This window comes from Chiloscyllium plagiosum, chromosome 35, assembly GCF_004010195.1.
Source record: "Chiloscyllium plagiosum isolate BGI_BamShark_2017 chromosome 35, ASM401019v2, whole genome shotgun sequence".
NCBI classification, from domain to species: domain Eukaryota; kingdom Metazoa; phylum Chordata; class Chondrichthyes; order Orectolobiformes; family Hemiscylliidae; genus Chiloscyllium; species Chiloscyllium plagiosum.
In genome coordinates, this window is record NC_057744.1 from 5721649 (window position 1) to 5745754 (window position 24106).

Consider the following 24106-nt stretch of genomic DNA (forward strand, 5'->3'; position numbering starts at 1 on the left):
AGAGGAGGGTAGAAGAGAATATAAGCTGAAAATGTGTTGCTGGAAAAGCGCAGCAGGTCAGGCAGCATCCAGGGAACAGGAGAATCGACGTTTCGGGCATAAGCCCTTCTTCAGGATTCCTGAAGAAGGGCTTATGCCCGAAACGTCGATTCTCCTGTTCCCTGGATGCTGCCTGACCTGCTGCGCTTTTCCAGCAACACATTTTCAGCTCTGATCTCCAGCATCTGCAGACCTCACTTTCTCCTCAAAGAAGAGAATATAACCAGAGTAGGATGGGTCTTTGATGATGTTGGTTGATTTTCCAAGGCAGTGCGAAGTATAGATGGAGTCAATGGATGGAAGGCGGGTTTGCGTGATGGACTGGGCTGTGTTCACAACTCCCTGGAGTCTCTTATGGTCTTAGACAGTTGCCATACCAAGCTGTGATGTACCCAGATAGGATGTTTTCTATGGTGCATCAATAAAAATTGGTAACAGTCATTGTGGACATGCTGAATTTCCTTAGCCTCCTGAGGAAGTAGGAGCATTGTTGTGCTTTTTGGACTGTTGTGTCAATGTGGATGGACCAGGAAAGATCATTGGCATTCATTTTTTTTAAATGTCTGGATATAAATGCCGTTCTAACGGTGACCGTAACAATTGTCACTAAAAACAAACCTATCTGGTTCATTAATGTCCTTTAGGGAAGGAAACCCTTACCTGGTCTAGATACATGTGACTCCTGACCCCCAGTAATGTGATTGACTCTTAACTGCCTTCTGAAATGATCTAGCAAGCCACTCAGTTCAACAACAATTAGGGATGGACAATTAATCTTGATCCAGCTATTGAGATCCACACCCATGAACAAATTTTAAAAAAAGGTGTTGACATCAAAAATGATTACTGTAACCCATCTGTGTATATGCACCTGTGACTTCCTGCCATTAACAGGAAAGGAAAAGAACAGCTTTTCGAACAAAGCTCGCTGAAGCAGTGAAGATTGGTTGCAGTCACCCCAGCAGCTGCTACACTGCTCCAAAGCGAGTTTAGCTTCACTGTGTAACGCAGGGTACAGACAGTAATGGTTCCCAGAGTGTTGGTGGTGTAGATTCACCCTTCTGAGGTAGAACTAATCAAAACTATGCCACTAACTCTAAGACCATTTGCCATACAGTTGCATCTGAATCAACAAAAACACTCTCCTGAATCACCCCAAACCTTTGAATGGGGAAAACAGTTTTCAGTTTTACTGGCTTTGCATCAAATGTCATTCTAACCCTGCATATGTAAGCCACCTAGTGGTGCTCAGAAACACTGCATTTAAAAATACTCAAGGAACAACAGTGTACCGTAGTCCCTGTGGATTATGTACAGACACAGTAAACCGCCAAGTGGTAAGATCTGGGGAGACATCTCAGATTGGGCTCTGAAACCTACCAGAATATCCAACAGACAAAGTGCTGCATTGAAGAAGCTGTATCTAAGTACCTTTGTACCAAAGATGGCACTGTAAGTGGTGACATAAAATTTTCACTGTACTCATTTGAGTACATGTGACAATAAAACAAATTCATTCATTCACTGGTATGGTGGGATGATGTAAAGTGGGAGAAGGTTCATGCAAAGCACAGATCAGTCTGTGTGGAATGGACTGTTTCTCTGCTGTAAAACCTATGCAAACCTGAATAAAAATATTCTATGTCAAGTGGTTGGTTTTCCACCCTGATGCACTCACACTTTTCAGGTTCCAAACATCATGATGCCAACTTTGTGTAAACTTTCTCGACTGGCTGATGAAAGGACAATGTCAAAAATTAGTGAGTCATCATATTGTTTGTCAAATGTATTTTGCAATGACACAGTTCCTTTCTGGCTCCTCCTTGTCTCAAAGCACAGATGGATCTCTTTAAAAGCAACCTCTCCCAAAAAAACTAACAAAATCTTAATCTGTCCATTGTTGCTGCCTCGTACTCTGCTGGGAATGAATTCAATGTCCCTATTTGTGGCAGAATTGCTTCATCAAGCAATTATTATTTTCTTTGAGGAGAAGCAGATGGTGGGACTAGTTTCGTTTGAGGTTATGTTCGGCATGGACTGGTTGGACTGAAGGTTCTGTTTCTGTGCTATATGACTGTATGACTGAACCCCTGGAGTCTTTGTGATACTTGGGGCAGCAGTGATGGTCAGGAATTCCAGGGTATTGATCCTGGGATGATGAAGAAACAGTTAGTACAGGTCCAGGTCAGTGTGTCATGTGACTTTGAGGAGAATGTAAAAGTAGTTTCCAGTGTTGATTGAGATCGTGTACATTCCCCGGTTTGAGAACAATGAATCAAAGCAATGCCCATTAAAGATTCCATTTTGAACACTTGCACTTACCAGAGCATTTCAGTTTTATTACTTTTCCAGATGCACAGCTAGCCCTGGAGAAAGAAACAAGAAGAATTAATTATCAGGAAGATGCTGTGAGGATTGCAAACACCTGTCACCAAAAGGAATTAACAACTAATTGAACGATGGTTGTATTTTATATCTCTCTCTTAAGCTGATTTAGGTTGATGCTAACAAGGATGTTTTTGGAAATAAAGGAAACATATTGCCTTTATGCAATGCCTTCTTTGGCCTCAGGATGTTCCAAGGCACTTTACAACAATAGGGCAGTTTTTGAAACATAGTCACTGCTTTAATGTAGGACATACGCAGCCAAAGTGCACACAGCAAGTTCCCACACACGATAGCATGATAATGATCGAATTGCCTGTCTTTGTGAAGAGGTGAGGAATGAATACTGGTCAGCAGAACTTCATGGGGTGTCAGTGTCACTGGCGAGGCCAGCATTAATTGCAGAGTGTGTGGTTAAGAGTCAGCCACATTGTGGAGGGACTGGAGTCACGCATAGGCCAGACCAGGTAAGGAAAGCAGTTTCCTCCTTTAAAGGACTTTAGTGAACCAGATGAGATTTTCCTGATCATTGACAATAGTTTCATGATTATTGTTAGACTCTTGATTCCAGATTGTTAAAAAAAAATTGAATTCAAATTCCACATTCTTCCATGGCAGGATTTGAACCCAGGTCTCTATGACTTACCTGCGTCTCTGGATTGATTTCTGATGAAGAGCTTATACCCCAAAACATCAACTCTCTGCACCTCGGATGCTGCCTGGCCTGCTGCGCTTTTCCAGCGGCACACTTTTTAACTCTGACTCTCCAGCATCTGCAGTGCTTATTTTCTCTCTGGATTAATAGTCTAATGATAATACCAACAGCACCTTTGCCAATAGGAACTGCTCTGGCCTGTAACCACTATGAAATCTTCCCTCAAAAGAATCTTCTAAAGAGCTTGTTCTTTCTACCTCACAACTGTAGACCCTTACCCCTCTGATCTAGTGTAAATGTAACATTTCTGAGATCTGAGGGAATGGTACAAACCTATAGCTCCACATCTTCTCTAAATCTCTGTTGTATCCATCAGAGACTTCAACAAATCCTTGCGTGTAGTTGGGTCCAATCTCACTCACACTTATTTCACTGGAGTTCAGGTACCTGCAGAATAATGCACAAATGTTTGGAATGATGTCACACCCAATGAATTTATTCAGCTCCCATTAATATACAATATATCCCAGGCCTCAGCAGGGTGGTAACAGGGGCCATTAACACAAATACCTGATCGCCAGTTCAAATGTCACACTTGTCAAGGAATGTGTCTCTCACAGATTGGTGTTTTCAGCCAGCTACTAAAGGGCTCATTATAAAGTTAACTCTCCATTTCCTGGACTTTTTCATTATCAATGGAAGAATGCTAATGAATGCTTTACTTAGAGAGTAGTAGGGATGTAAAATGCACTGCTGCAACAGTTACAGACTCGCTAACTTTACGTGCATTTAAATGGTCATTGGAAAGGTGTATGGATGAGAATGGTTTGGAAAACAGGATGGCACAGACAGGAAACAGAGGGGGCTAACACCTTCAACATCTTAACATCTTATCTGGCTGACAACAATTGTTACAGTTAACCTGAGGATGTAACTTTTCAAAAAAAGTTTTGTGATTTGCATATGAAAGAAGTGAAACTATCATGGTCACTCTAACAGATGAGAGACTCAACAAACAATCAAGGTATTTTTCAATGTATAATTTCAATTATATCATACTGTAAACTTTTGCTATAAATTCTGTGTCTTACAACTGTGTCCTCCACAACCACCTGATGAAGGAGCAGTGCTCCAAAAGCTAGTGCTTCCAATTAAACCTGTTGGACTTTAACCTGGCATTGTGTGATTTTTAACTTTGGATGAGAATGTACTAATGTAGGTTAGATGCGTTTCAGATTGGTTTCACAGGACGGTGCAACATCGAGGGCTGAAGGGCCTGTATTGTGCTGCTATGTTCTATGTTTTAAGTCAGTTTGCAATCAACATTCCCAGGCAAGCCATCAACATTTCTACATCAAACTCGTGATTGATTGATTTGATTTATTGTCACATGTACCTAAGTACAGTGAAAAGCTTTGTTTGTGAGCAGTACGGGCAGATCTCTTCTCGTGTTTCGACTGTGACATTTTGTGTGGAGGTAGATCAGCCTCCACTGTGTTATGCTTCGAATCCTCGGGACTCTGTTGGGACTACAATTGGAGATCTCACACTGTTTAAGGTGTGAAGATTCTGCTCTGAGATTGGGAGTGTGATGGACAGCAGCTGTGGTACCTTCCCAATGAGCTGTTAAAGAAACCTCGAAGCCCGCTTTGCTAAATTGAGAAGCTGAAGTGATGCAGTTCTTTCTCACTGTCAGCTTTTCTTATCATTTTAAAAAAAACCTTTGTGATCTCCTTGAAGTCTTGCTGCTGCACAGTGTGTATCAAGAGACATGTTATCCTGCAAAAGACAGCCAAAGGGCTGCACATTACACACCGACTTACAACAGCAGCTTATATTGGTAAAAATCCCTTAACATAATAAGGTACTTTGCGAAGCATTGTGAAGTGAGAATCTGTTAGCTCAGCATGTGATCCCGACAGATATTAACAGTAAACGTACTGCACATTGCAGTTCAGAAATGGCTATCTCCTCATCGTGCCCCATACTAGTGGAGTGGTATCTTTTAAACTATATTTAAGCAATTCCTATCTCATAGAGATGTCTGTGGCTAATCACATTTGCAGTGGGGTGACCTTAGAGAGGTTTATAAAATAATGAGGGATATAGATAATGTGAATGGCAGGTGTCTTTTCCCTAGAGTGGTGGGATTTCAAGACGAGGCGATGTAATTTTAAGGTGAGAGGAAAATGATTTAAGAAAAACATGAGAGGCAATTTTTGTGGTTTGTGTGCAGAATGAATTCCCAGAGGAAGCATTGGGTGCAGGTACAGTTACAACATTTAAAACTATTTGGAAATGTTTTGAGGGAAATGGGCCAAGCAAAAGCAGATGACTCTAATGTAGTTTGGGATTATGGTCAGCATGGACTGGTTGGATCAAAGGGTCTGTTTCTGTGCTGTATGACTCTATGATTTAATTATAAATCAAAACTAGGGAAGAGGGAGCATGCTGGCTCCCCTGATACTCTTAATGCTTTTAGAAGGAGGTGGGCATCGTAATGGGTAGGGTGCCTTATCTCTCCTAAAAATTCCATTATGAATTACCACCCACACCCCTTACCTCTCCCTTACTTTTGGTGTAACTGTATTCCCCTTAGTGGGTTCTGCATTAAATTGAACAATTGGAAACAAGGTGAATTTACACATGGTGAATAAGACCACAGGTGATTTGGCATGGAGAAAGCCATTTGGTTGTGTGTGATAGCACTACTGGATATAAAAACGGGAAAAAAAACATAAGACATAAAACAAAAAAGAGAAAGAAAATCAGAACTAAGAGGGCTCTGTGATGCAGTGATAGAACCCCTGTCTCTGAGTGAGGAGGTTTACATGGGAGTCCCATCTGCTCCAGAGGTGTCTCATAACATTCCTGGACGGTTTGAGAAAAATTACCTTAAATTAAAACCAGATACTGAGCCTCATAAAGTGAGTCTGCTGGCCAGAAAGCTTAGGTCAGGAGGCAGGTTTTAGATAAACATCCGAAATGAGGAAAGAAATGTAGAGATCAGAGAGAGGTTTGTGGAGGAAATTAGGACCCAGGCAGCTGAAGGCACGATTATAAACAGAGAAGTGATTAAGACCAAGGATGCTTAAGATGCCAGAAATTGAAGAGTGCAGGTATTTAAGATGAGGAGTGCAGAGAGTTATGAGGTAATTAAACTGATAGAGAGGGGAAATGCCCTGAAAGACTTTGAAAACAAGGATGTCAACTTCAAAATCAAGGCATTGCTTCAACAGAGGAAATTATACATCAGCGAGAATCAGGGTGGAAGGGACATGGTGTGATGAAGGAGATGTCCAGCAAAGTTTGAATAACCTTGAGTTCTCAACAGTAAATAAGGGAGAGCAGGCAGCACAGCTATTGCATATTTAGCCTCGGAGTGACCAAAGCATGAATGAGGGTTTTTACAGCAGATGAATTTGAGGCAGGGGTGAAGTCAGGTGCTGTTATGGCGGTGAAAGTAAGTGGTCCTGCTGATAATGTGGACCTGTGATTGAACATACTCCTATAAATAAGGTATTGAGTGCTTTTCAGTATCCTGTACTTAACATTCCTGCTCGGTGATACTCTTAAGGATGCTAATTCATCCTCTATGTATGACACTATTGAACGTGCTCTGTGCACAGCTTACTACAAGTAATTTATTATTCTGTCTTCAACTCTGTGCACAGCCTGAACATTTCCCTGTAAATACCGGACAGCTTGTTATCTCATTCCTAACAGTCGGTAATTTTAATAGGAGTTGTGTGAGGGTAACTCGAAGCAAAGAATTAGATAAGTTGGGTTCTGACTGAAGCTCATCTTATTCAGTGTCTGCTTACCCCTTATGGGGTGCACTGTGGTAGGAGCCTGGATGAGGACCAGTGACACCCTCAATGTTGGCCGGTCTTGGGACTTTCAGGGAACTTGTGGATGGTCAATGAGGTCGACCTGATCAAGTTCAGATGTATCTCCCAACAGGGCTGGCAAGGGGATACACTGAGCAGAATTTCAGATATTCTGATTGTACAGTAATGTATCAAGTGAATAATCACAGCGTACTTAATACGTCCCATGTATCTGCACATCAGTTTACCCAGCGAGGAGTTCCATCTCTCATCACACACAGGAAGCCAGGCCTGCCAGGACTGGTGATGTATTTCCAGGAGAGAGTTCTCAGTGTTAATTCTGAAAGAGACTGAACACAAACCATTGGTAGTCAGAGCAGAGTTCATTCTGTGATGCAGTTGAATTGGATTCTTTTTGATTCAACTTACTTTATTTTCTCACTATCTTCAGGTGGACCATTAAGAATAGCTTCTCTGAACTAAGCGAGCACGAGGAGCTGACTCACAGCAGGAGTACAGAAGGAGGTCACTTGGTCCATCATGCCTGTGCTGGCTCTCTGAATCAGCATTATGACTTAATATCTGTTTTTTCTTGCCTTTTCCCTGTCTCTGGGAACAGTGTAATTCCAGAAATCCAGGAGCAGTCTAACATAAGGAGTAGCGTGAATTTAGGAACAGGAGCGAGACCATAAGGCATAATAGGAGAAGTAGGCTATTCAGCCTATCGAGTCCACTCCACCATTCCACGAAGTCATGCCAGATCTGATCACTCTGAACATCACTAATTTGTTTTATCACCAAACTCTGACCCTCCTTACCGATTAAAGATCTGTCCACTTCAGCATTGAATACACTAAACTTCTACAGCCCTCTGCAGTATAGAATTTCACAGATTTATTACACTCTAACAAACATTCCTCCTCATTTCTGTCTTAAATAGGTGACTCTGAGATTATTCCCTCTGGTCCTACCATTCTGCATTTATCCTAACAAACCCCATCAGAATCTCATATGTTTCAATAAGGTCTCTTGTCATTCTTCTGAACTCTACTGAGTACTAAGCCAACCTACTCAAACCCACCTCATAAGAAAACCTTTCAAACACAGGGTCAACCTAGTGAGCTTTTTCTGGATTACCTCCAATGCCAGGATATCTTTCCTTAGATAAGGGGATTGGAACTGACAAAATATTCCAGTTATGGCCTCATGAGCATCTTGTATAGATAGCAAAACTTAGTCATAGAGTCGTAGAGATGTACAGCATGGAACAGACCCTTTAGAGTCGTAGAGATGTACAGCATGGAACAGACCCTTTGGTCCAACCTGTCCACGCCGACCAGACATCCCAACCCAATCTGGTCCCACCTGCCAGCACCCGGCCCATATCTCTCCAAGCCCTTCCTATTCATATACCCATCCAAATGCCTCTTAAATGTTGCAATTGTACCAGCCTCCACCACTTCCTCTGGCAGCTCCAACCCTGGCAACATCCTTGTAAATCTTTTCTGAACCCTTTCAAGGTTCACAACATCTTTCTGGAAGGAGACCAGAATTGCACGTCCCTGAGAAATAAAGGCAATGTTTTATCACCTTCCCTTTTAATACTGAACTTGAATGCTAGCTTTTCTAATTCATGCAGTAGGACCCTCAATTCACTCTGTGGTAGAACTTTCTGCATTCTTACTCCTGGAACAAACTAACTGTAGGAGCAGACTCAAACCAGGAGCGGAGTATCACCAGGGAGAGACAAATATCAGGAGCAAATTTATTCCAGGTCAACTCCGGAAGCAAAACAAATCAGGACAACTGGAGCAGACCAGCTCTAGGAATACAGTAACCCCAGAAATAGAGTATCATCAAAAAGCTGACAAACTCCATGAGCACGCTCAGAGCAGCTTAGCTCCAACAGGTGAACAACTCCTGGACTCTACATATCAGCTATTTCTAACCAATCAAATGCAAAAAGAGAGATGTTGGCTGAGGCATCAATAATTAAGAGGGATGAACAGAATAATTCTCTGGCAGAGTTAACCTTCACTTAATGTTTACAAATACGTAAAGCCAAGTTTTTTTCCAACAGAACTATAGAAGGCATCAGGCAAGAATAGAAGTTGCTGGAAAAGCTCAGCAGATCTGGCGGCATCTGGGGAGAGAAATCAGAGTTAACATTTCAGATGAAGTGACCCCTCCACACAGTTCCTCAAGTTCTGAGGAAGGGTCACTCGACCTGAAACTTTAACTCTGATTTCTCTCCACAGATGCTGCCAGACCTGCTGAGCTGTTCCAGCAGTTTCTACTTTTTGTCTTTCATTTACAACATCCACAGTCCTTTCAGTTTTTACAGAAGACACCAACCTGCGCTTGAGGGTGTACTGCTGTCATATGTGTCGGTTCCATTGCAGAGAGTTGTGGGTTCATTACCTCCAGTAGGTATGGAGTTTTTATTCTCAATTGGTCTCTCCAAATGCTTCACTAACATAATACAAAAAAAACATTAAAAAGAAAGAGACTTTTAGTTGCCAGAACAATTCAGTGGCCTGGGGTATCTCTGTCTCACTCGTCATGTGCAGTGCCATAATCGGCAAATGAATTACATTTGGTAACCTACTGGTTTGTGAAAGGTTATGAGGGTTTTGTTAATCTGCCCCATATTCCTGGCATTGTTCTTTAACAGCAGTTTCAAAGATGCTGAATGAGTGTTAAAGAAACTTCATTTTCCTAGTTTAAACTACAAAAGGCTTTAAAGTGAACTATTATCTATTTCTTTATTGTTCTTCTATTCTACGAAGTAATGCTTAACTTTTAAAATTTTGTTTCTCTTACTGCTTTGTACCTAAGCTTCTTTTGTACCTAGGAACCTTGATACCTAAGATGGCACCATGCGTGGTGACACTATGCACTTTTGGCTGTACTCCTATACTTGAGTACACATAACAATGAAATCTAAAATCTAAATCGGAACTGCTGCTTCTTTCAGTGATTCCAATTGAGGAGAGTGAGTGAGTTCTCTATGTCTCAAACTAGTTAGCACTCATCTACCTAATCAAGAACAGACAATATTGCACAAGATGAAAATGAAGGTTGTCAGTCTTTTTGCATGTCATTTTAAAAAATTTGCTGATGGGATGTGTGTATTGCTGGAAGGACCAGCATTTGTTGAAAGTGGTGGTGAGCTGCTTTCTTGGAACCGCTGGAGTCCATACAGTGCAATATAATGGTGTTAGGGAGGGAAGTCCTGGGATTCTGACCCAGTGACAATGAAGGAACAGCGATATAGTTCCCATTTCAGATGGTGTGTCTCTTAGAGGGTATAATATAGCTGGCAACTTTCCCATGTGTCTGCTGCCCTTGTCCTTGTGGCTGGTAGAATTGGCAGGTTTGGAGGCTGCTGATGAAGGATGTTTGGGGAATTGTTCATTCAGTCTGTGATGACCACATCTCATGACTGAATTAACTAAAAATTGTCATCTTAAATTGGTTTTCAGTTTCTTGCAACGTTATGACTCCAGAGTTGACTCAGATTATCGGTGATGTTGACTCAGTTAAGGAGTGGCTCCCATCAGCAAAAAACATGCTTTAATATCCTATATAGAATCAGCCCTCCCACTCTTTTCAGTCCAGTATTGATTATACTCTCCTGGGCGGTGGCTCAGTGTTTATTACATCAGTAATGTTCAAGCCCTCAGGAGGAGTCAGATTTAAGCTTTGTTAAGCAAATCAACTCCTAACTCTCTCAACATTTACTAACATTATTTACACAAGTAGAAAATGTGAACCATTTTATTGAAGAAAGGTTACTCTTTCTCAGAATATTATGTTTTGGATAAAATTCTTCTCATGGATTGAATACAACTAAAACCGGACTTGCAATTAAAGATAAGGCAAAAATAATTTTTCTGCTGGTTTTCACTGGAGGAAATAAAATGACGATTGTGTCAGCCCATCAGCCATTGTTCCTTGACCATCCTAAAATTATCGATTCTTAGAAGATCAAAGAGACTGTAGTTTCACTCAAAAGGTCACTATCTTTTAGATCTCTTTGAGGGATCTATGTGAAGATATAATAATCTCAAAATCAGAACCAGTCCAATTTATCAGAGAAATTAATAAACACTTTTTCACACAGATGGTAGTCATAGAGCCTTGGAGTCATAGAGATGTACAATGTGGAAACAGATCCCTCGGTTCAACTCGTCCATGCTGACCAGATATATTTACCTAATCCTGTCCCATTTCCCATATCCCTCTAAACCTTTCCTATTCATGTACCCATCCAGATGCCTTTTAAATGTTGTAATTGTACCAGCCTCCACCACTTCCTCTGGCAGCTCATTCCATGCACACCCCACCCTCTATGTGAAAAAGTTGCCCCTTAGATCCCTTATATATCTTTCCTGTAGTTGAAGTGAAGAACTTTCTTCCACACAAAACAGCCTACACAAGCTCAGTAATAACCGTAAAACGCAAAGTGAATAGGTTTTGCTCAATTGAAAAGATGGAATCAAGGTGAGTAGATGATGATTAGATCTAAATCAGCCCTGATTGCATTGACTGGTGGATGAGTCGGTTAGGATTGTGTTCACTGTTTAGAAGAAAGAGGAGGAATCTCAGAGAAGCCATAAGACCAAAAGACATAGGAACAGAAATTAGGCCATTCAGCCCATCGAGTCTACTTCGCCATTCCATCATGGCTGATAAGTTGTTCAACCCCTTTCTCCTGCTTTCTCCCCATACTCATGTATGTATGTATGTATGTATGTATGTATGTATGTATGTATGTATGTATGTATCTATCTATCTATCTATCTATCTATCTATCTATCTATCTATCTGTCTGTCTATCTATCTATCTATCTATCTATCTCAGTCTTAAATATACTTGATGACCTGGTCTCCACAGCCTTCTGTGGCAATGATTCCCCACTCTATGGCTGAAGAAGGTTCTCCTTATTTCCATTCTAACAGGTTTTCCCTTTATTCTAAGGCTGTGCCCTTGGGTCCTCGTCTCTCCTACCAACCGAAACATCTTCCCAACATCTACTCTCCAGGCCATTCAGTATTCTATATGTTTCAATTAGATCCCCCGTCATCCTTCTAAACTCCATCAAGAATAAACCCAGGGTCTTCAAACATTCCTAATATGTGAAGCAAAACATTTTAAATCCTAACAGGTCTAGATTCTACATTCCAGTTTATAATTGATCTGTATCCAGTCAACTGGCGTACATGCGAGAAATCAAAATGACACTGTACATGATTGTGTCACGCACCTTTATTAAATGCAATTGTTTGATGCAGAATTGTTTGTACCTGAGCTGGGAGAGACAAAACCATGGGTCACAGTTTCAGGGTATGGGGTAAACCTTTCAGAACTGAGTTGAGGAGAAATTTCTTCATCTAAGGAGTGGTGAACCTGTGGTGTTCACTACCACAGAAAGCAATTGAGGGCAAAACATGTGTTTTCAAGAAGGAGGTATAGCAAAAAAGGATCAAGGGTATGTGGTGGGGGAGCTGGTGAAGGCTGGATTTAGAGTGTTGAGCTTGATGATCAGCCATGATCATATTGAATGGGTGAGCAGACTCAAGGGGTCGAATGGCCTACTCCTGCTCCTAACCTCAGACTAGAACAGACTAGACAGACAAAATGGCTTCTTTCTATGTTCCTGTTTATAATTGATTTGTATCCAGTAAACTGGCATACATGCGAGAAATCAAAATGAAACTGTACATGATTGTGTCATGCACCTTTATTAAGTGCAATTGCTTATAGTTGCCCAGGGCACAGCCGTACTTGCAGAGCTGTGAGGGAATACTCGAGGCAAACATTCTGACTGAACTAGGTGCCAGTGCTGTCTCACTGCTGAGCTCTGGGATAACCACGATGGCCATCCTGTATTACAAATGCAGTACCTGATAAAGACCTTTAAGATAGTGGAAGAATTTGATAGATTAAACATAGAGAAAATGTTTGTATTTGTCAAGAAGTCCCATAGTAAAAATCATAAATATAAGATTGGCACTAATAATTCTAATCAGGAATTCAAGGAGAATTTATTCAACCCAGAGGGAGGCTAGAATGTGGAATATACTATAGGTAAAGTAATTGAGGTACATACAAATGTATGGACATATAAATTAAGACTTCTGACCTTCTGACCTACCACACATCTTTGTGCAATTATATGCAAGTTTGCTACAATCCTTGATTTCCTTTCGTGAACTAGAGATGGTGGGGTTGCTCTTTGGAATGTTTCTTTCTCATTGAAGTGTACCTAATCTCTTTTTTTTTAATCTATTGACTGGCTCCTTTACCTACTTTGCCAGTTCACTTTGTTTTCATGCTCTCAAATTGCTTTCATTCGACTTTAAAATACTAGTCTTGGACCCATTCCCCTCTCGCTCAAACTGAATATAAAATTCAATTGTATTATTATTATTAATGCTACCTACAGCTCCTTCACTATAAAAGCATTCATAAGTCTCAAGCTGCAAAATATTATGTCCAGTATAACTTATTTTCTGGTTGCCTCTATAAATTACAGCCTGAACAGAACATCCAAAAAGCATTTAATGATCTCCTCAAAACTACCTTTGTCCATTTGATTGCTCTAGTGAGTTAAACCACCCCCCCCTCCCCCCTCCCCCCCCCACAATTATTGGTCTACTTTCCATGTGATAACACTCTTTGGGGGTGCTAGTGCATCACAGCGACAACTGACTTCTGGATTTTATAATTTCTCATGAACAGCACAGTGGCTCAGTGGTTAGCACTGCTGCCTCACAGTGTCAAGGACAAAGAAAACAGCAGATGCTGAAATCCAAGGTAAACAGGCAGGAGGCTGGAAGAACACAGCAAGCCAGCAGCGTCAGGAAGTGGAGATGTCACTCTTTCCGGCATAATCCTTCTTCAGGACTGGGGGTGGGTGTCAGGGGAGCTGTAGATAAAGGGGGAGGCAGGAGCAGGGTGGTGAAATGGGGATAGGTGAAGATACCCTCCTCTGTCTTGCCAAACTGGTCCTTACTCTTAAACAGTGTCAAGGACCCGTTTTCAATCCCACTCTCAGGCAATTGAATATGTGGAGTTTGCATGTTCTCCCAGTGTCTGTGAGGGTCTCCATTGGGTGCTCTGGTTTCCTCCCACAGTCCAAAGATGTGCAGGTCAGGTGGATTGGCCATGGGAATTTGCCCAAAGTACCAGTGATGAGTAGGTTAGGTGGATTATTTATGGGAAATGCTGGATTACAGGGAATAAGATTGGGAGGGGGAGTGGATCTGGGTCCAATGTCCTTTGGAGGGTTGGTGTGGATTCGATGGGTTGAATGGCCTCCTTCTGCAGTGTAGGGATTTCTATAATTTATCGTTCCCCAAACCACTTCTACAGTCTGGTTCCCTGAACATATGACATCCCTCTCTGTTGGCCTAATACCATCATTATCACACAGACATAGTCAGGTCCCAATCTACCATAAATAAAATGATGCTAGATAGCTAGACAACTAGTTAAACACATGAGAGAATGAAATACTGACAGGATAAAATGAAGTGGGGTGGGATCATGGTTGTGTGGTGTGGGTTAGTTTACTGATTGACCTTTCTCTGTGTTGGATGTAACTCAGAAATAGGTGCAAACAACCAGAAGAAATTCACAATCCTCAGCGCAACAGAGGTTATCAGTAAGAGTGAGAGCCGAAATGATATTGAAATGGTGGTCTGTAAGGCTGTGTGAGATGTGCAACCATTGATTAATAGCATTCAGGGATGTGTAGGCTAGGTATGTTCATCAGGGGAGATGAAGAGTAACAGAGTAGGGGAATGGGTCTGGGTGGGTTACTCTTCGGAGAGTCGGTGTGGACTAGTTGGGCCTGTTTCTACACTGTAGGGACTCTATGATTCTATGAAAACATTTAGGTGAGGTCAGCTGGGTGTGATTGAAAATATTTGTATTCTTGCCTCACCTTTAGTTGCAAAGTAAAATCCAACTCACAATGATTCCAAGATCCTGTGAAACTGGTTTCGAGTTAGAATCGGAGTAGAGTTCAACAACTTTCAGATCTGATCACTGCCGTCATTTTGTTCAGACTTCAGTTATTTCTGATTCTGCTGTTGGAATTTATCCTTCCTCGAGACTGAACTTTTGTTTCTTAATTTGTACCGTCATTTTAATTATATTTAATCATAGACCTGACCTTTCCTTACATTCCATCCTCCTGTCCTGCCTGTATTTCCTTTCTCTGTACTCATATGCTTGATAATTCATTCATGGGATGTGGGTTTGTCACTGGATAGGCCCGCATTTATAACCCAATTCTCATTGCCCTGGTGAAGTCGGGGTGAGCCGTTTGAACTGATGGAGTGATGGGGTGTTCCATCTTCACCTTTTTTGTCTCTTCAAAGCCTTCCAGGGACATAATTGATCTGAATATTAACTCTGTATTCCCTCCATGGATGCTGCCTGTGTATCTGCTGAGCATTTCCAAGGTCTTATGTACTCATTTCAGATTTCTGTCCACCTCTTTGGTTCTGTGTTCATGTAAGGATTCCTGGTCTTGATCACCAGGCTCTACAGTGGTAACGTCACTGGACTAGCTACCCAGAGACTAAGGCTAAGTCTCTGGAACCATGAGTTCAGGACTCATCACAACAGCTGATGGCATTGAAATTCAATGAATGAAATCTTGAATTGAGGGATCTTGTAGCACAGTGGTAGTGTCCCAACCTGAGTTAGGAGAGTTCACCTGGTCCAGAAGTTTGTCGCAACATTTCTGAACATATTGTTAGGAAAATCTTGAACTGAAAGCTAGTCTCAGTAATAGTGACCATTGATTGTTACAAAAGCCCAATCACTCTACATAGACTTTATAGACACGACCAAGGCTCGGGAATGTTATGCCGACAATTCAGAGAAGTTCATCAACGTCCTTTTGTCAACTCCATGTCAAGATGTCAATGATGGTCCTCACTCTCGATAGTAATTTGACAGAATTCTTTGAGGTCAAGCAGGGATGCGTCATTGGCCCCATTCTTTCCTCCATCTTCACTGGCACCATTTCTTCCCTTGTCAACAACAAGCTCCCCAGTGGGCCTGGGCTTTACGACAGGATGAATGCAAAACATTTCTAACTCAACTGGTCAGAACCCGAGAACAATCAACACCGACCTCACTTGTACACCTTCAGTCTGTGGATGATGGTGTCATCTCTGTTCTCTCAGATGAGGATCTTTGAGCCTCGCATTAATGCCTTTATGGAAACGTTCTGAAGAATTGATCTCAGCCTCAACCTCGACCTGTTCATCTCTCCATTAAGATCCATGGAGCAATCCTCCCAAACGTTTGAACATGTCCCCTGTGTGGGAAGCTACCTCTCATCTGAGGATCACATTGATATGAAGGTTCAACAATACATCCAATCTGTGAGCATTGTCTTTGGATGTCTAAGGATGACTGTGACAACCGTGCTGATACCAAGACCCTTGTACATAAGGCTGTCATCCTTCTGACTCTTCTATATGGCTCTGAAACTTAGACTACATACAGACTCAACCTCAAGGTCTTCAAGGTATTCCATCAATGTTGTCTGAGACAGATTCTCTGCCTCAGCTCAGAGGACAGGTGTACTAACGTCTGTAACCTTGCAGCAGCTAATAGCATCAGCATTTGGGCCATGAAACCAACTCTGCTGGGCTGGCCTTGTGTTGAGAATGCCTATGTTCTGACTGCCAAAGCAAATCCTCTTCACCCAGCTCAAGGAAGGCACTCAAACAAGAGGAGGACAAAGCAATGTTTCAAAGACCTCCTAAAGGCTTCCCTCAGGAAATGCAACATCAATGTCAATGCAAGGGAGATGCTTGGTCAGAAGAAACCAACTTGTAGGAAGCTCCTATATGAAGGGATACAATTCTTTGAGTATACCCATTGGTAAGATGAATGCGGAAAAGGAATCAGAGAAAAGAATGGCAACAATCTCAAGGCCAGGGACCAATTCCACCTGGAAACACCTGCCAAACACCTGCGGTGGGAGATGTGGCTCTAGGATCAGGCTCATCAGTCACGTGACAAGTGACACAGAAATTCCCAGGTGGACATATTCATACATATTAGTGAGTGACTGCCAATGAGCATCCTACTTCTGAGTCAGGAGTTTGGGGTCCAGCTTCCATTTGCACAAGAGGTCTGTAATAACATCTCTGAACAGGTTGATTTGGAAAATATTAATTTTTGAATTCAAAACAATGTCAGTTATAGTGACTATTGATTGTCACAGAAACACATCTGGTTCACTAATGTTATTTAGGTTGGAAATCTGCCTTCCTTCACTTGGTCTAGGCTACCTGTGACACTCAGCAAGGTGTTAAGACTCTTAACCTCCCTCTGAAATGGTCCAGCCAGTCACTCAGCTTGAGGGACATTAGCAATGTCTGTCAACGGAGGGGAGGAGGTGGGATTGAATAGATGTATGATCATTGACTTCTACACTGGGTTAGAGAGGAGGAGAGCCAATGATCCTGATCATATTTTAGCAATACCCTGTTCACACATGAAGAGTGGTTCCTTGCAAAGACACAGATGGATTCTGGACATTTATAGAGCAGGATCCCATCTTCAACCACTTCTGGTTTAAGATTTTGAGCAAGAGATGCAGGGGGAATATGAGGAAGGACCTTCAAATGTTTAGAGTGGCAATGATGTGGAGTGAGGATGGTGAAAATGACAATGATCAATGGTTTCCAAAGAAAATTGGATGAGCACTCGAAGGACATAAACTTAGAAGACCATGAAGAGAGATGAGGAGATGGGACTGACTTCCTACAGAGAGTTAGTATGGATCCGATGGCTGACTGGTCTCCTGTAGCATCACGACTCTGTAGTTTTAAAAGGTGAATAACTGAACTCCACTGTGGCATTTCAAATTTATCCTTTGAATTGCGCCATAAAGCCGAACACGGCAAAACATCCCCTAATCTGCTACTGATGTTCAATGACTGCAGTAAGATGACACTATTAGGAATGGTGCCCTGCTATAATTCATAAAGCAAGGCTTCATAATGTAGAGCTGCTTGTTCTGCTGTTCTGTTAGCCTCCAGTTAATACACAAATGTTAATCATCCACGGGGGTGCAGGAAGAAGGAATGGCAACTATCGGGCGATGTTAAGATGTGACTACTTACTCAAGTTGATAACTTAAAACTTGAGATGGTCCTTTCAAAATGCCCCACTTTATGCAGAGATCCTCTGAGAAACATTTAGTTGTCTTACCTACAAAATATATTCCAACGACAATTGCAGAGAAGATGGTGACTGCACAAAGGAGAACGAGGATCCTCTTGGTTGCACGGGGTGGTCGTCTGCGAGGTCCTAAAGGAACCAGATGACAAATGGATTGAATGCAACCATTCCCCTCTTCAGCAGGAAATCTGTCTATCACTAACTCCCATTGGATAGACAATGACCTGTACTTCTAGAGAGAGGTCTTACTGCTGAAAACTTCTCAAAATGCTTCACAGCAATAAATTTGGACCACATACGAAATATTAAAAATGGCAAGTTTGATTAAAGACATGAATCCTACAAAGCATCTCAGAGGAGAGAGTGAGGTAGAGGTGAAGGGGAGGAATTTCAGTACCTTGTGCGTAGGACTAATAAGGCATAGCCGGCATCACTGATTGATTAAAGAGACATATGTTGTGAGCACAGCATGATGAGGAACATCAGGTCACCTTGCCTTGGTTCTCAGATCTCTCTATTAATTGATGTGTTTCCTTACTTCATATTCTGGGTCTTTGTAGTCTAGTTATATACATCAATCATTGTGCTTAGTAAGACACCCATCATCAGTGGATCATGGGATGGTAGAAGAGAAATAAATAGACATTAGTCTTTCATCTTCCAACAATTCCTTCATTGCTTATCTACTCATGAGCAAGAGTTTATGAATTATAAAGATTTTTATGTTTATAGGCATCATAGAACATAGAGTTGTTAAGACTTGAGAAGAGAATGAACAGATGTATGAAATGCTTTCATAGTTCCTGGGTCATTCAGTGTCATAACAAGCTGCATCTAATTGGTGTCTTTTATGTTGTAAAATATCCCAAACACCTGCTCAAGAGTTATTTTTGACACTCAGCCTTTAAAGCAGATTTTAATACTGGTGATCGGACATCTACTGCCTGGAAATGTGTTGGTAACAGGTTCAAATGTGGCCTTACTGAAATTCTGAAATTCTTTGTGGCATTTCAATTTTTGTCTTTTGAATTGCGCCATAAAGACGAACACGGCATAACATCCTCTTATCTGCTATTGATGTTCAATGACTGCAGTAAGTTGACACTGTTAGGAACTGTGCTGAAAATGTGTTGCTGGAAAAGCGCAGCAGGTCAGGCAGCATCCAGGGAACAGGAGAATCAACGTTTCGGGCATAAGCCCTTCTTCAGGAAGGGCTTATGCCCGAAACGTCGATTCTCCTGTTCCCTGGATGCTGCCTGACCTGCTGCGCTTTTCCAGCAACACATTTCCAGCTCTGATCTCCAGCATCTGCAGACCTCACTTTTTCCTCAACTATTAGGAACTGTGCCCTGCAATAACTCAAAGCACGGCTTCATAATTTAGAGCTGCTTGTTCTGCTGTTCTGTTAATACACCAATGTTAATGATCCACGGGGGTGCAGGAAGAAGGAATGGCATTGGATGTTTACTTTGGAGAGTAATGCTGTGCAGGGATATGGTCAAAAGGCAGGATATTGACACGAGACAATAGAGCTGGTACCGGCAAGATGGGCTGAATGGCCTCATTCTGCACTGTAATGATTGTGTATGAGTGCTTTTCCAGACTTACTGAATCTCCTATGCCAACGCCTACGACGCACAGCTTCAGAGGGGCCCTCTGCTATTGGTGCCTCTAACAAGGGTACAGCCTGGGGTTCAATCGGTTTCGTAGTGAGATAAGAGTCTTCCTTTGAAGCTGGTACTGTCAATTCAGATCCCAGGCTGGAGTCTTGCACAGGCAGCTCAGGTGCTTCCAATTTTGACTCTGCTAAAACGGGCACACCCATCGCCTGGAGTTCAATGCATTTGGAGCTCTGAGTGCAGTCTTCTGAAATCTGTGCTGGTGATGTATCAGTGGCTGTTGCTTTTATTAAAGGTATAATCTCTCCCTGGGGTTCGGCGGTTTGCATGGTCCCAGAAGGTTCAATGTTCAAATTCTGTAATATGGAAAATTACTCATCAAAGATAGCAGGAGTATATACAAAGCAAGGTCAGAGGTCAAACAATGCCAGGTTATAGTCCAACAGGTTTATTTGAAATCACAAGCTTGTCATGTGACTTCTGACCTTGTCCACCCAGTCCAACACTGGCACCTCCACATCATTATTTAAAGCAGTTTAACAATAACATTTTACATTTGTATAGAAGCCATAAAGTTTCTCCACAGAAGTATTAACATTCTGTTACCAAGCCATATTAGGACAGGTGACCAAAAGTTGGTCAAAACAATTGATTGAAAAATACATATTGAAGGAGGGGAGAGAGACAGACAGGTGAAGAAGCTTAGGGATAGACCTTCAGAGCTTAGTTCTCAACAGCCAATGATAGGACAGTCAAAAAGCTGGCAATAAACACAACTCTGGATTTGGAGGGTCTCAGCCATTCCAGGGAATTTCTGAGGACATTAAATTTCAAAGCTTTACTTCAGAACCAATAATATTCAATCAAAGTATTGTGTCTGTATTTACTGATGTAAATTCCTGCATTAATATTTCCCATTCAACTTTACCATGCCAGCTGTTACAATGTTAAAAATCACACAACACCAGGTGTGACAACCAGCTGATGAAGGAGCAACGCTCCAAAAACTAGTGCTTCCAATTAAACCTGTTGGACTATAACCTGGTGTTGAGTGATTTTTGACTTTGTCCACCCGAGTCCAACACTGGCATCTCCAAATCACAGCTGTTACAATGTAATTGTTGGCTCTGGCCACTTGTTGGCTCTATCAGGTGAGTGTCTCTGAATGCAATTGCCATCCTTTGTGTTGAAACAAACTGAACTTTACAAATGGACTATGAGCATTGCCAAAAGGTAATTATAAACTTTGGCTGTGGGTACAAGCTTCAGATCTTTCAGCAAAAATCCAAATTGACATTTCAGTGCAGTTCTGAGTTGAAGATGCTACCTTATGGTGCTAACTCTAGGTACTGGCAGCCTGTAAGCTAAATGTTAAACAGTCCAGTGGTACTACCATAGGAGATTTCAAGACCAGGGGACACATTTTTAAGGTGAGAGGGGAGAGATTTAAAAAAGACACGAGGGGCAAATTCTTTACACAGATGGTGTTTCGCATGTGGAATGAACTTCCTGAAGAAGTGGCGGATGTGGGTAGAGTCATAGGGATGTTTAGCACGGAAACAGAGCCGTTGGTCTAACTTGTCCATGCCGACCAGAAATCCCATCCCAATCTAGTCTCATCTGCCAGCACCCACCCCAAATCCCTCCAAACCCTTCCTATTCATACACTCATCCAGATGCCTTTTAAATGTTGCAATTATACCAGCCTCCACCACTTCATCTGGCAGCTCATTCCACACACGCACCACCCTCTGCATGAAAATGTTTTCCCTTAGGTCTCTTTATATCTTTCCCCTCTCACCCTAAACCTATGCCCTCTAGTTCTGCACTTCCCCACCCCAGGGAAAAGACTTTGTCTATTTATCCTATCCATGCCCCTCATGATTTTATAAACCTCTATAAGGTCACCCCTCAGTCACTGATGCTCCAGGGAAAATAGCCCCAGCCTATTCAACCTCTCTCTATGCTCAAATTCTCCAACCCTGGCAACATCCTTATAAATCTTTTCTGAACCCTTTCAAGTTTCACAACATCCTTCCAATAGGAAGGAGGCCAGAATTGCACGCAATATTCCAACAGTGGTCTAACCAATATCCTCCACAACATGACCTCCCAACCCCTGTACTCAATACTCTGGCCAATAAAGGAAAGCATACCAAATGCCTTCTTCACTATCCTATCTACCTGTGACTCCACTTTCAAGATGCTAGGAACCTGCACTCCAAGGTCTCTTTGTTCAGCAACATTCCCGAAGACCTTACCATTAAGTGTATAAGTCCTGCTAAGATTTGCTTTCCCAAAATGGAGCACCTCGCACTTATCTAAATTAAACTCCATCTGCCACTTCTCAGCCCATTGGCCTATCTGATCATGATCCTGTTGTAATCTGAGGTAACCTTCTTCGCTGTCCACTATACCTCCAATTTTGGTGTCATCTGCAAACTTATTAACTATACCTCTTATGGTCACATCCAAATCATTTATGTAAATGATGAAAAGTAGTGGACCCAGCACTGATCCTTGTGGCACTCCACTGGTCACAGGCCTCCAGTCTGAAAAACAACCCTCCACCACCACCCTCTGTCTTCTGCCTTTGAGCCAGTTCTGTAGAATTGCAATGTTTAAAAGACATTTGAATAGATAACTGAATAGGAAAGGTTTGGAGGGATATGGGCCAGGAGTGGGTAGGTAGGATTAGTTTAGTTTGGCATTTGTTTGGCATGGACTGGCTAGACTAAAACAGACAATTTGGTCAATATCACATTGTTGTTACTTAGAAGTTGCTTTGTGCAAATTGGCTGTGGCATTTTCAAACTTACAGCAGTATCTCAAGAAACTCAGCAAGTCTGGCAGCGTCTGTGGAGAGAAAGTGGAGTCAATGTTTTCAGAACTCTGAACAAGGTCAGAAGTCGGGATGTTTGCTCATGATTGTAAATTATTCAGCACCATTTGTAACTCCTCAAACACTGAAGCAATCCATGTTAAAATGCAACAAGCTTTGGACAATATCCAAGCTTGGGCTAACAAGTGGCAAGTAGCATCCCAACACAGAAATGTCAGGCAATGACCATCTCCGATAAGAAACAATCTAACTACCACTCCTTGACATTCAATGGGGTTACCTCACTGATCCCACACTATCAACATCCTGGGGCTTACCATTGACCAAACACTGAACTAGACTCACAACATAAACATAGTGGCTACTAGAGACTAGGAATACAGTGGTGAGTAACTCACCTCCTGACTCCCCCAAAGCATGTCCACCATCTACAAGGCACAAGTCAAGAGGGTGATGGAATACCCTCCATTTGCCTAGATGAGTGCAGCTCCAACAACACTCAAGAGGCTTGACACCATCCAGGACAAAGCAGTCCACTTGATTGGCACCACATCCACAAATATCCACTCCCTTCACCACCAATGCTTAGTAGCAGCAGTATCTACAATCTATAAGGTACACTGCAGAAATTCACCAAAGATCCTCAGATAGCATCTTCCAAACCCATGAATACTTATATCTAGAAGGACAAAGGCAGCAGATACCTGGGAGCATGATGACTTGTAGGTTTTCCTCTCAGCCATTCACAATCCTGACTTACAAATATATTGCCATTCCTTCACTCTTGCTGGGTCAAACTCCTAGAATTTCCTCCATAAGGGCATTGTTGGTTTATCTAAAGCATGTGGACTGCAGTGGTACAAAATGGCAGCTCACCAACACCTTCCTAAGGATAACTAGGGATGGGTAGTAAATGCTGACAGAGCCTGTGATGCCCAGATCGAAAGAGTGAACAAAAATGATTTCTTTCCCTAAAAGAAAATGAATGAACTGGGTGAGTTTTTGTGACAATTGATGATCATTCCATGGTCACCATTACTGTGACAAGCTTCAATTCCAGATATTGGAAAATGAATTAGCAGAATTTAAAAATACTGCGATAGGATTAAACCTAAGTCTCCAGAACCATAATCTGGGCCATTCCATGGCATTGTTGTGGTTCTGTTCACCGAGCTGGGAATTTGTGTTGCAGACGTTTCGTCCCCTGTCTAGGTGACATCCTCAGTGCTTGGGAGCCTCCTGTGAAGTGCTTCTGTGATCTTTCCTCCGGCATTTATAGTGGTTTGTCTCTGCCGCTTCCGGTTGTCAGTTCCAGCTGTCCGTTGCAGTGGTTGGTATATTGGGTCCAGTTCGATGTGCTTATTGATTGAATCTGCGGATGAGTGCCATGCCTCTAGGAATACCCTGGCTGTTCTCTGTTTGGCTTGTCCTATAATAGGTGTTGTCCCAGTCGATTTCATGTTGCTTGTCATCTCTGTGTGTGGCTACTAAGGATAGCTGGTCATGTCGTTT

General features: G+C 42.1%; 1 protein-coding gene across 4 annotated transcripts in view; it reads right to left on the reverse strand.

Moving 5' to 3' along the window:
* tmprss5 (transmembrane serine protease 5) overlaps window positions 1-24106 on the reverse strand; it is a 58361-nt gene that overhangs the window by 15906 nt on the left and 18349 nt on the right. For all 4 annotated transcript variants that reach the window (XM_043676560.1, XM_043676559.1, XM_043676557.1 and 1 more), the window contains 6 exons: window positions 19742-20108; window positions 18164-18262; window positions 9265-9381; window positions 7124-7259; window positions 3413-3526; window positions 2362-2405 (listed from right to left, as the gene is read on the reverse strand). In XM_043676560.1, the coding sequence (XP_043532495.1) occupies window positions 2362-2405; window positions 3413-3526; window positions 7124-7259; window positions 9265-9381; window positions 18164-18262; window positions 19742-20108 (877 nt within the window). The remainder of the gene's footprint in view (window positions 1-2361; window positions 2406-3412; window positions 3527-7123; window positions 7260-9264; window positions 9382-18163; window positions 18263-19741; window positions 20109-24106) is intronic.